Here is a 12,041-nt window from a genome sequence, read left to right on the forward strand (position 1 = left end):
AACAGACAAGTTAGTGTGAAAAGCAAAACTTTAAACTTTTAGAGAAAATTATCTTTATATAAAACTCAGGGCAGGAGAGGACTTTGAGAAGCATGTACAGAGGACAAGAGGACTTTGTTCCTGAGTTTAGCTTCCTCATCTCTGCATCACGGCTTGGACGGCGAATCCCTGATCCCACTGTGCTCACTCCAGTATCCAGATGCCAGATTTCCAGTTCCAATGATTATGAAGTTCTAATTCCTGGTATTAGATTCCTTTCTTACTAAAAAATCTACAGCACTTTTTATTTCCTTCACCAAAGAATAAATACAATTTTATGGCTTATTTTTTGCTCAATATGTGTTGAATAACTGGAAGCATTAATATTGCTCAGTGCATTAAGTAAATCTATTATAAACTGAGGAAAGGCAAAAGAAAAATAATATCAACTTTTTACCTTAATATAGATGCTGTAGGTTGACTTCATCCACACAATATGTAATGCCAGAGCCTTTAAAAATTATCTTTGTAATACAGTATTAGTTCTCTAAACGTACTCTAGAGCAACTCTAAACAGAGAAGACACCTTTGATGTATCACTTCAGTCAGTGAGAACATGTAGTTCACACAGATTCTGAAAGCCACTTATTGTGTAAAACAGAAGAATCCATTCCAAAAATGTTTAACATTCACTGTGTTTTTTTTTAAGTCCACCTAGAGAGTTTAATGTAGGTAGATTCTGTGGGCTCTACTGTTACATGAGTGACTTAACACATATTTCAACTATTGGAGGAGGCCAGTTGATCTAGATATACAGAACAATTTTCCTGTTCAAAAGTTAATCAAAACATACAAAAACAACTATATGCTATCTGGACATCTTAACTCCATCACAGTATAAAATTAACAAAATTTGTTTCTTTATAACAAAGTAGATTTGGCATCAACTATCAACATATCTATGAAACTTTGAATTCATTAATTTGACATTTATTTTTACTGTTAGATTAATATTCTTTTAACAGTCTGAATTTGCAAGTTTAAAATGTCATTCCCTCTGACTAAAGGTAACTAATTTTTTAGGTTACATTTATATGTGCCAGGAAGGTATCATAGCCCATAAATAAGAATAGATTTTTGATGTCGTCACCACAAAAAAAATAATTTAAAAAACTATGTTGGGGAGGTGATATATTCAATTAGACTGAATAAATCTTTCTATAATATATACATAGATCAGAACATCACATTGTACTCCATAAATATACCCAATATTGTCAACTTAAAACAAAAAAAGAAAAATAAATGATTTTTAAAATTAAAAAGATCTTTAAATACAACTAAATATTGTTATCTACCAAAGACTCTTAACACAGTATGATTAAAAAAACAGTATACACTGTTAAATCTATGCAATTACCTTGGTCTGTAATGGGCATAACATATTGTACGTAGATAAATATTAATTTATATGACTGCTTCAGAATAAGTAAGCTAAGTAACTAAAGGGGAATGATTACAGAAATTGTAATCAGATAGGATAGTGAAATTATTCCTTGCTTCTGTGAAAGAATGAATATCATATTTTCATGAGGGATACAGCCCTTTTTCAGCTAAGCTTACTTTTTCACTCCAAAGTTTCCTCATGGCACTTTTCATTTCTGCATTCCTCAGGGTATAGATTAGTGGGTTCAACATGGGAGTTATAAAAGTTAAAACCACAGTCATGGATTTATCAATGGGAAAGGTGGAATTGGGCCTTGCAAACAGGAAGATGCAGGGGACAAAGAATAAAATGACCACAGTGATGTGGGACGCACAGGTGTAGAAAGCTTTGTGTTTCCCTTCCAAACTCTGAGTCTTAAGAGAGTGTAATATGACCCCATAGGAAAGTAGGAGAGTAAAGAAGGCGACAGTACAAATCGCTCCTCCATTAGCTACCATAGAAAGTCCAATGACATAGGTATTGGTGCAAGCAAGTTTCAATAAGGGATACAAATCACACAGGAAGTTGTCAATGACATTGGGGCCACAGAAAGGGAGCTGATAAATAAAGAGAAATTGAACCAATGAGTGAAGAAAGCCTCCAATCCAGGCCACCAACAGCATGAGAACACAGACTCGACGATTCATGATGCTCAAATAATGAAGAGGCTTACAGATAGCCACGTATCGGTCATAGGCCATCACCACCAGAAGAATGACTTCAGCACCGGCAAATAAATGATCCATAAAAAGTTGAGCCATACAGCCCTGAAAGGAAATGGTCTTTCTTTCAGAGAGCAAGTCAACAATCATTTTGGGAGCAATGGCTGTGGAATAGATGGTATCTATAAATGATAAAGAAGCCAGAAAAAAGTACATGGGGGAACCCAGGGACTGGCTGGCCATGATGGTCACCATGATAATCAGGTTGCCCATTATCGTCACAATGTAGATAAGTAAGAATGTGACAAATAAAACTTTTTGGCCCTCAGGGTTCTGTGTGAGTCCCAAGAGGATGAATTCAGTCACATTGTTCTTATTGTTCCTATTTTCCATGTATTCTTCTGAAGGTATTGGACTCAGGTGTCAGAGCCTATAAACAAAAGGGTCAATGATAAATTTGAGATTATTTGTCAGAAGCTCCATGTCAAAAATGTGATGCCTTACTCTACCATGTTTTCCCTGACCAGGACCTCACACAGGTCAGCTCGTTAGAAAAGGAGTGTTTAGAATATTCTTCCACAATTATCCTTTTCATTTTTATAAATGGGTCATGGATGAAGCTGGAAACCATCATTCTCAGCAAACTATCACAAGAACAGAAAACAAAACACTACATGTTCTCACTCATAAGTGGGAGCTGAACAAGGAGATCACATGGACACAGGGAGGGGAACATCACACACCGGGGCCTGTTGGGGAGTGGGGAGCTAGGGGAGGGATAGCATTAGGAGAATTACCTTATGTAGGCAATGGGTTGATTGGTGCAGCAAACCAATGTGGCACATGTGTACCTATGTAACAAAACTGCACGTCCTGCACATGTACTCCAGAACTTAAAGTATAATTTTAAAAAAAGGATTTAAAAAATACAAATGTATTGCTTTAACCGCAATGATGAGGCTTCATGGTTTTAACTGGAAGGTATATGTGAGTGAATATATAGTGATGCTCATTTGTGATGGTCAGGAGATTTTTCTATCCTTTATGCATCAAAGCAAGCCAAGACATATTTAAGGGTCAGAGGGAGAGTAAAAGCATAGACATAAATAAAATAAGAGATAACTTAGTAAAGGCATATGGAAATAAGTAAAGGCCATAAGCTGAATGAAATATTGGTAAGCATTTTGGTTGAGAGTCCTGAATGAGTTGTGAATAGAAGATTATCAGATCCCCAGAGCTGTCAATCAGGAGGTGGCCTGGAAGCTAACTCAGCATCAGTGTCAGCACTTACTTCTAGGAATCTTTATACATTTGGGCCAAAGAAAAATTTAAAAAATCAGATTTTAAACTTTAGGATAGGTCAGTAGATAAGATTAGCTTTCTTGGAAGTTCCATCTTTGAGGCTTCTGATATTTTGTTGCATATATACATAATTAAATACCTTTACTGACATTTATAAAACTATTCTGCATTTATAATGGAAAAATAAGTACTCACAATTTACAGGAGCTACCTGAGCATTCAGGAGATAACCTCCAGTAGGACAGTCTCTCCTGTTGACAGTTTGTTCTTATAACACTTATTTATTTCAAGTACTCAATAGACATTTCACTTATTAAAATGTTCTTTGGGGCCGGGCACGGTGGCTCAAGCCTGTAATCCCAGCACTTTGGGAGGCCAAGACGGGCGGATCACGAGGTCAGGAGATCGAGACCATCCTGGCTAACACGGTGAAACCCCGTCTCTACTAAAAAATACAAAAAACTAGCCGGGCGAGGTGGTGGGCGCCTGTAGTCCCAGCTACTCAGGAGGCTGAGACAGGAGAATGGCCCGAACCCGGGAGGCGGAGCTTGCAGTGAGCTGAGATCCGGCCACTGCACTCCAGCCTGGGCGACAGAGCGAGACTCCGTCTCAAAAAAAAAATAAATAAAAAAAATAAAATAAAATAAAATGTTCTTTGGAGCATTACTATTATTCTAAACTATTGAAAATTATCACTTTGGATGATTCAAAATTCTGTATTTTATCAGTATTATATTTTATGAAAACATATATATCTGATTCAAACATTTGTAAGATTCTTCAAATTTCTTAACATATTCAATAAGAATGAGTAAATCATTAAGAAATACTCAGAAAATGTGAATCCATGATAGGTATTCCACAGTAACAATTTTTACAAAATATAAAAACTTGTATTCTGAAAAATCTAGCTACTAGGTAAATTTATGCACCTACACATACACCTTAATAGAAAGGGTAATTTCGTGTCCACGGAAAAAGAGGTTATAAATTTCTTAGGTACAAGATCTATAGAAACTTAGGGAAAATGCCAACATCAATTTCTGCCTGAGTTAATTACGTGAATATGTCCCTATTTTTAGGGTTTTAAAATCGTAGTGAGTAAAACTGGACACATCCTGTTTTGTACCCAGTTGATCCCCTAATCTACAAAAAGGTACTTCAGAATAAATTAATTTTAATGATACATGTCAAAGAGCTATGGAGAAAGACAGATGGTGAATTTTCACATGGTAATGTCAATGTTATTTGGGGCATATGCACAAAAGAATAGAAATCACAGACTGAAAAAAATATTTGGACACTGATGTTCATAGCAGAATTATTTACAATAGCCAAAAATGGAAACAACTTAAATACTCATCAATTTTAATGAATGAATAAACAAACTGTAGTATATACATACAAGGGGATATCATTCAACCTTAAAAAAAAAAGCAATGGAACTGTGATAATGCTATAACACGGGTGAACCTTGAAGACATACTAAGCCAGACACAAAACGACAAATACGTTATGATCTCACGTTTACAAGACACCTAGAATCGTCATATTCATAGACATGGAATGTACAACAGTGGATACCAGGAGCTAAGGGGAGGGGGTAAGAAAAAATTATTGTTTCATGGGTATGGAGTTTCAGTTTAGGATGATGAAAAGGTTTTGGAGATGGGCAGTGATGATAGTTGCACAACAATGTGTTATGTATATTTTACCACAATAAAAAATAACACAAATAAAACATCAGCACAGAACCAGGACATTTAAAAATACTATATACAAGGTAAAAAACTATAAAGAACTATAGTAATCCTTACTATTATTATCAATGTATTAAGATATAAGATAAATAATGGTTGCATTCTCTAAATTACATAAAGCAATCTAAATGAAGCCATTATAAATAATAAATATAGTCACGTTATATTGTTTTGTTGCGCTATGCATTTTCTGTATTTCAGTATGTCATTAAACAATTCTAATTAAAAATTTAGGGAAAAGTATTGCCATTGTATTTATTCTAATATTATTCTATAAAATGAGGAAAATGTGTAAGGTGTTTTATTCTTGGAAGTTCTGGCATAAAACGCTTGAGATTAAGTGATGAAACCTACTCCTTACAAAAGATGTATAACTCATTCAAACAAAATCTATTTTATCCCTATCATAATAGCAGTGAAAAATTTTTTGTAAATTTGTTACCTTGGTTTTCTATTTCCTCCTTGGTCACTTGTTCCAAATCCAGGCTTCTACAGTTTTTTCTTTGGTCCTAGAAGATGACTGCCTAGTTTGATGAAAATAAGTCAGGATTGAAACCCTATGAATCCAGGCATGACTGCAAAGAAAAGAAGAAGGCAAACGGTCACTAAAGTTGCAAATGCTTTGTCACACAGGGATGTATCTCCTTTTGCCTGAACAAAGCATGATCATCTTCTCCAAATTTCGTAAACATTTTCATTCGGACTATGGGATTATCCAGAGTTGGTTTCAGGAATAAACAGTTGATATGACTGATGAATCACCAAATTGAAAAGATGTCATTGAGAAATGTACATATCAAAGTTAAAGAAATTTAAAAGCTCCTTATTATGTTTACTGACCTCATTGATTGAACGAACCTTTTATAACTTCCATAGTCATAGTCATAGTGCACAAAGATAATCTAGAAACTTGGCTCGGTTTTGAATATTTTAAAAGCACTCATATGTTCATATAACTGCTTTAGTATGGTTCATGTCCAGTAAGGTAACGGCTTTTATTTTATATTTGGACAGTAACATTAATACCTGAGGAGAAACCTTCTCCCAGGTAAGAGAAGATATGACTTAACAATAAACAAAAAATATTTCACTGAGTTGTTCAAACTGTTTGTCCCCACGGCTGCTCATTCAGTATTAATTCACTGAGGAATCACGCCCCAGAGAAAAGAGCCCTTCCACATGATCTTTCCAGGGTATTCTATATTTTTAGAAGTTTCTCCTGGACAATTACTTTTAAGTGCAAAAAAAGTAGCATTGTAGTATCAAAGAGCAAGTCCCTTATTAAAACACAAAGACATAAAGTTGCATGAGCAAGATTAACTTGCTTCTGATTTATGAGTATACAGTTGAAATTCTCAACTCTAAGAAAGCACCAGAGTAAAATGGAAAGCTTAAGGCTTTGTGTGTGGCAAACATACTTAATGAGAATAGCAAAGAGCATTGATAATCAACTTACTAAAAGTTTCAATCCAACTCAGATGAGATAACATCCACATATCAAACCCAACTCAGAAATTTTGCCCAGAGAGGGGAAAATTTATGCATCTCTTAAAAAGAAATATAGAAACAAGTAATTAGGACCTATAATTTTAAAATGATTATTATGAAGATAAGAAAGAAGAAAATTAAATATGGAAATATTTGACACTTGATATTCAGATGTCTTTTATATAACAATGGCAGCTCCTGAAATCAAAATCTCTCTATACATCCTCCAAAACAATTCAATGCATACAGCACAGCAAGTACATAATATCACACATAACTAGGACATTCAGCATAACTGACACTGAGAATACTATGAATCCCAAATTACCTCTAAATAGAGAAATAAACATCAAATCCCAGCAGAGAGATCTCTGCAGCTCCAAACAGAGAGAAAGGTAAGGGAACCCTGAAAAGACTGTAGAGAACAGGAGAGGGAACTAGGAAGCCTAAGGGAGACGGAGCACAGCCAGAATCACCCACAAAAGTGTAAGTCACACCCATTTAAAATCATTAATGAAAGAGGTTTGATGTCTGATGAAGCAGGATGTTGAGCAGAGGGAAAGAATGAAAATATGCAGGACCTACGATGGTATTCTCCTATTCTCCAAAAGGCATCACTTCTGGAAGAGATGAGGATAAGTAGCAAGGAAATGTACTCTTGGGAGACCTCATGATAAAGAAAAGAAAAGAAGTAAAAAGAGGAAGTTAAAGTCCTGAGGAAACAAAGAAGCATGACAAAATCTGAAGGTACTTTAATTCTTCCTTCCTCACTTAAATTTCACTATGCTGAAAAAAATATAAAAAAGGCACCTATGAACTAGAAATCTTTGAAGACACCCCAAAACCTTAACTCTTACTCTATCTATACAGAGGCCTGGTAAGAAGAAACCACAAAAAGAGAACCTTAACATTTCAATTCATTACCCCCTCTGAGAGAACCAAGAGCAAAGAACATTTACAAACATGTGTAGGTTGGGTTTCCAAAAAAAAAAAAAAAAATCATTTCTGCTAGATTTGTGTGCAGGATTTGTTGGTGAGTGCTCAAGGGAATAACACCTGTAACAAAACACTGGACAGAGAGAGACATTAACACGAACGTAATTGCATCAAAGGCCAGTATTATAGGAAACTTTAAGGTAGGGGTGGCCTCAAAGATATCCTAATCAAGGTAAACAGGTTGAACCTTTGTACCCTTAATTCCATTTGTAATTTGATGCAGGCAAAGATAAGCTAGGATGTAGCATGCCTGACATGTATGGATAAGTTTAGTTTCAAAATAAGGAAATTATCAGACTCAGGTTGAAAGATATTCTGCAAAGCAAGTGGGAGATGTTCCTCAAAATGTTAATGTAAGAAAAAGTTAAAGAAGTACTAAAAAGCTGTTCAGGTTAAAATAAAGTGAAATAGCAACTAAATTTAATGTATGATCCCAGATTTGATGCTGAACTCCCCAAAAAATTTCTGTAGAAAACAGTGGGCCCAGAGCGGAGTCACACACCTGTAGTCCCAGCTACTCTGGAGGTTAAGGCAGGAAGATTGTGCGTTCAAGCTCAGACTTGGCAAAATAGTGATACCCTGTCTCCAAAGGAAAAAAAATAGTAAAAAGAAAACATTATTGTAGAGATCTTCCACCTCTCTGGTTAGCTGTATTCCTAGGTATTTTATTCTGTTTGTGGCAATTATGATGAGATTGCATTCCTGATTTGGTTCTTGGCTTGATTGTTGCTGGTGTACAGGAATGCTAGTGATTTTTGTACATTAATTTTGTATCCTGAGACTTTGCTGAAGTTGTTTATCAGATCAAGGCGCTTTTGGGCCAAGACTATGGGGCTTTCTAAATACAGAATTACGCTGTCTGCAAACATAGTTTAAGTTCCTCTCTTCCTATTTTCTTTTACTTAATCTAACTATATTTAAGTTTTTACACCAGTTTTTTTTTTTACAGCAATTCTCATCTCCAAATTTCTTAGTGTGTATATGAACAGATTCAACATGAGTGTGTGTTAACTGTATAAAACACAGTCATGAATTTATAATAGGAAAGTTTAAAACAGGTCTAACATATATGAAAATACAGGGAACAAAAAAGAGGACAACCACGGCAATGTGGGAGATGCAGGCAGACAGGGCTTTACACCTCCCTTCCTGACTGTAAGTTTTAAGGGAGTTTAGGATGACTCCATAGGAGATTAGTAGAAGGGTGAAGATGACCATACAGGTTGCTCCACCACTGGAAACCACAGTGAGGCCTATAAAGTAGGTATCAGTGCACGTCAGCTCCAGTCATGTCTAAATGTCACAGACAAAGTGGTCAATGACACTGGGGCCACAGAATGGGAGACTATACACAACTGCAATTTGAAACACGGAATGTACAAAACCTCCAGTCACAGCCACCACCAAGAGAAGGAAGCAAACCTGTCGATTCATGATGGTCAAATAGTGCAGTGGCTTACAGATGGCCACATGGCGATCACAGGCCATCAACACCTGAAGGAAGATGTCAGTACCACCAAATGAGTGGTCTATAAATAACTGGCCCGTGCAAACTGGGAAGGAAATAGTCTTTTTATCACAGAGTAAGTCCACAATCAATATGGGAGAAATGGTGGTGGAATATACAGCATCTATAAATGACAGGCAGGCAAGGAAGAAGTACACTGGGGAGCCCAAGGAGGGGCTGGCAATAATAGTCACAATAAGCAGGTTTCCCACCATAGTCACAGTGTATATGAGTAAAAACATCACAAATAATGCATTTTGCACATCAGGATCCTGAGTTGGGCCAAGGAGGACAAATCCTGTAACATTGTTACTCAGTCCTATTTAGTATTCTTTAAAGCTTGCGTCGCAGTTGAGAACTCAGGAGAACAGGACGTGTAATGAAATAGTGAAGAGGAATATGATTACATCCATGATGTCACAGAGCACATCTTCATTGTTGTATCCTCAATAGTGATTTACACAGATGATAAATATTTTGTAAGTCTCTACTGAGTTCATCTCAAAGATTTTATTTTGAGCCTACAGGCAGAGTTTCTGCTTCTAACTTTTAGTGAATATTCTGTATAGAAGATGAGTGAAAGGCCCAACAGCCATTCATATATTTTATAACTCCTGATTTAAAACATATTTCTTAGCACAGAAGTCAGCTATGATTACAGGCAACAGACTATTGGTCTCAGGAAAGTTACTTTCTCATGATGGTAATAAACTCTAAATAAATTAACGAAGACTCAGTGCTTTGAGTTTGTAGTTGTTGTGATGTCTTTACTGTATGTTCTGTGTAGCATAGAAAATAACATCTTCTAAGATATCTCACTCAGTACTATGGCATTCCACAGTTACACGTTCAGTCCTTCATGCCTCGAAAGATGTTCAGTCTTTATAAATATCTCATTAAATGTCAAGAGACTGGACATTAACCTGTAAAAATAGTAAAGTCCTATTTATCACATTATTCGCTGTAGCAATTACTTGGTCTGACCCTCTGCCTTATAAGAAGCTGTACATCTCTGCATCTTATCCTTACCTATTCTACAATTTTTTAATCGTATAAACATACAGTATCCTGATTTTCAGCAAATAATTTTGAACTCAAGAAAACTAACTGATGGCTATCACCAACTGCCACATTAGCTGTATTTTTTTCCAGATTCTTCAGGTGAACTAGATAATGAGACAGGAGAAAATAGACAGTGTAGAAAGAGTTACAGAACAGTGGTAAATGGTTTTATTTATAACACTATTTAGATACTGAGAGTACTCAAAAATAGAACCTTAGTGTCCAGATTAAAAAAAAAAAAAAGCATACTCAAAGAGAAATTCTAAGTTCACTGGAAGATGACATCAATTTGATTCATTTTCTGAATGCATTTACATGTCTGTCTCAGTTTGCTCACTGGAAAACAATGTGATTAAATTAAGTGAACTGAGAATCCTTTCTAGTCAACCATCTACAAAACTATTAGTGCACCTGTCCCTTATTCTATTCTGCTTTTGTTCATTTTTCATATATTTATAATTAAATGGCAATTTCCAAGCTCATGACTGTTGCACGAATAATGGCGGTCAGTGGTAAATGTTTCATGAGTAGCGTGAGTAACTTATGACTACAGATTTCCCACTCAATATGTGCCTATTTCAGATCCAAGAAATCCTTGGAGAGAAAGCGTAGCATGTGGTGAATAATATGGACAGAGGAGCCACACTGCCTCAGTTGTAACTCCAACTTTACCACTTACCATGTGACTTTGAGTCATTTACTGAACTTCTCTAAGTCTCACTTACATTTAAAAACTCTAGCACATCCATAAGACCACTTCTTTCCTAAGTAAAAGCATGTCTCTATATCTCCCCAATTTCATTCCAGGAAATTGAGACCTTTCGCTCATTTTTACAAGCAATGGTAGATATTACAAAAAACATTACACTTAGAAGACCAGATACCAACTGAAGACATACTCTACCTTGGGCAGAAAGTTAACTTTTTTGATATCTCCTGGGTTGTTCTATCAGAAAAATAATTCTTCCATTTTTGTGTGTAGACACAATCCATGAATTTTACATCAACAATATTTTAGAAAGAGACAGTAAGGTCATTAAAGACTAGTTAATTAGAATATTTGGAACAAATTCAAATGAAGCAACCACTCTGTATACTTTTTTCTTACAAAATTGCTAGAGATAAAAGAACTGATTATTGCTAGGAAGAATAACTAAATGACAAGTAATGTGAAATGCCTGCATTATGAAAAAAATAATTTTAAAGTAAATTGAATAATAAATTATGGGTTTCATGTTATGAAATATTTAGGTAAGGCAAATAATATTTCAGCCAGAATAAAAGACAACCAGCCCCAGGTTCTCTTCTCTAAAAGTGTTCCCAGTAAGGAGGGCCTTACCCTTCCTATTAGAAAGTCCATGTCCAGGAAGCCCTGAGGCTCAGAGGCAGAGAGCCTAAGAAGGGAAGTTGACTTTCTGATTCTTGCAAAAATAGGTAATCATAGTGCTGCAGTTTTAGGTTAGAGTACTGGCTTTTGATCAAGACCTGCATCTATGTCAGATATAACAATAATGATCTATAGCCCACTGATATGGTTTAGCTGTGTCCCCACCCAAATATCAACTTGAATTGTATCTTCCTCATTTTTCTCTTGCCACTGCCATATAAGAAGTGCCTTTCACCTCCCACCATGATTCTGAGGCCTCCCTAGCCCTGTGGAACTGTAAGTCTAATTAAACCTCTTTTTCTTCCCAGTCTTGGGTTTGTCATTACCAGCAGTGTGAAAACAGATTAATACATTCATTAACTCAATTTTTAAATTTTATTCCCATATCAATTCAATAACTGTTTCTACAATA

General features: G+C 35.7%; 1 protein-coding gene and 1 pseudogene across 3 annotated transcripts in view; both read right to left on the bottom strand.

The window, feature by feature from the left end:
* Positions 1 to 1,174: 1,174 nt before the first annotated feature.
* The window catches only part of LOC107126415 (olfactory receptor 4A15), a 32,599-nt gene continuing 21,732 nt past the window's right edge, over positions 1,175 to 12,041 (bottom strand). For all 3 annotated transcript variants that reach the window (XM_074012559.1, XM_074012558.1, XM_065528191.2), the window contains 2 exons: positions 5,632 to 5,764; positions 1,175 to 2,557 (listed from right to left, as the gene is read on the bottom strand). In XM_074012559.1, coding sequence (XP_073868660.1) covers positions 1,567 to 2,520 — 954 coding nt within the window. In that variant the 5' untranslated portion in view covers positions 2,521 to 2,557; positions 5,632 to 5,764 and the 3' untranslated portion in view covers positions 1,175 to 1,566. The remainder of the gene's footprint in view (positions 2,558 to 5,631; positions 5,765 to 12,041) is intronic.
* On the bottom strand, positions 5,761 to 9,503 carry LOC135967014 (olfactory receptor 4A8-like; annotated as a pseudogene).

This window comes from Macaca fascicularis, chromosome 14, assembly GCF_037993035.2.
Source record: "Macaca fascicularis isolate 582-1 chromosome 14, T2T-MFA8v1.1".
Classification (NCBI taxonomy): Eukaryota; Metazoa; Chordata; class Mammalia; order Primates; family Cercopithecidae; genus Macaca; species Macaca fascicularis.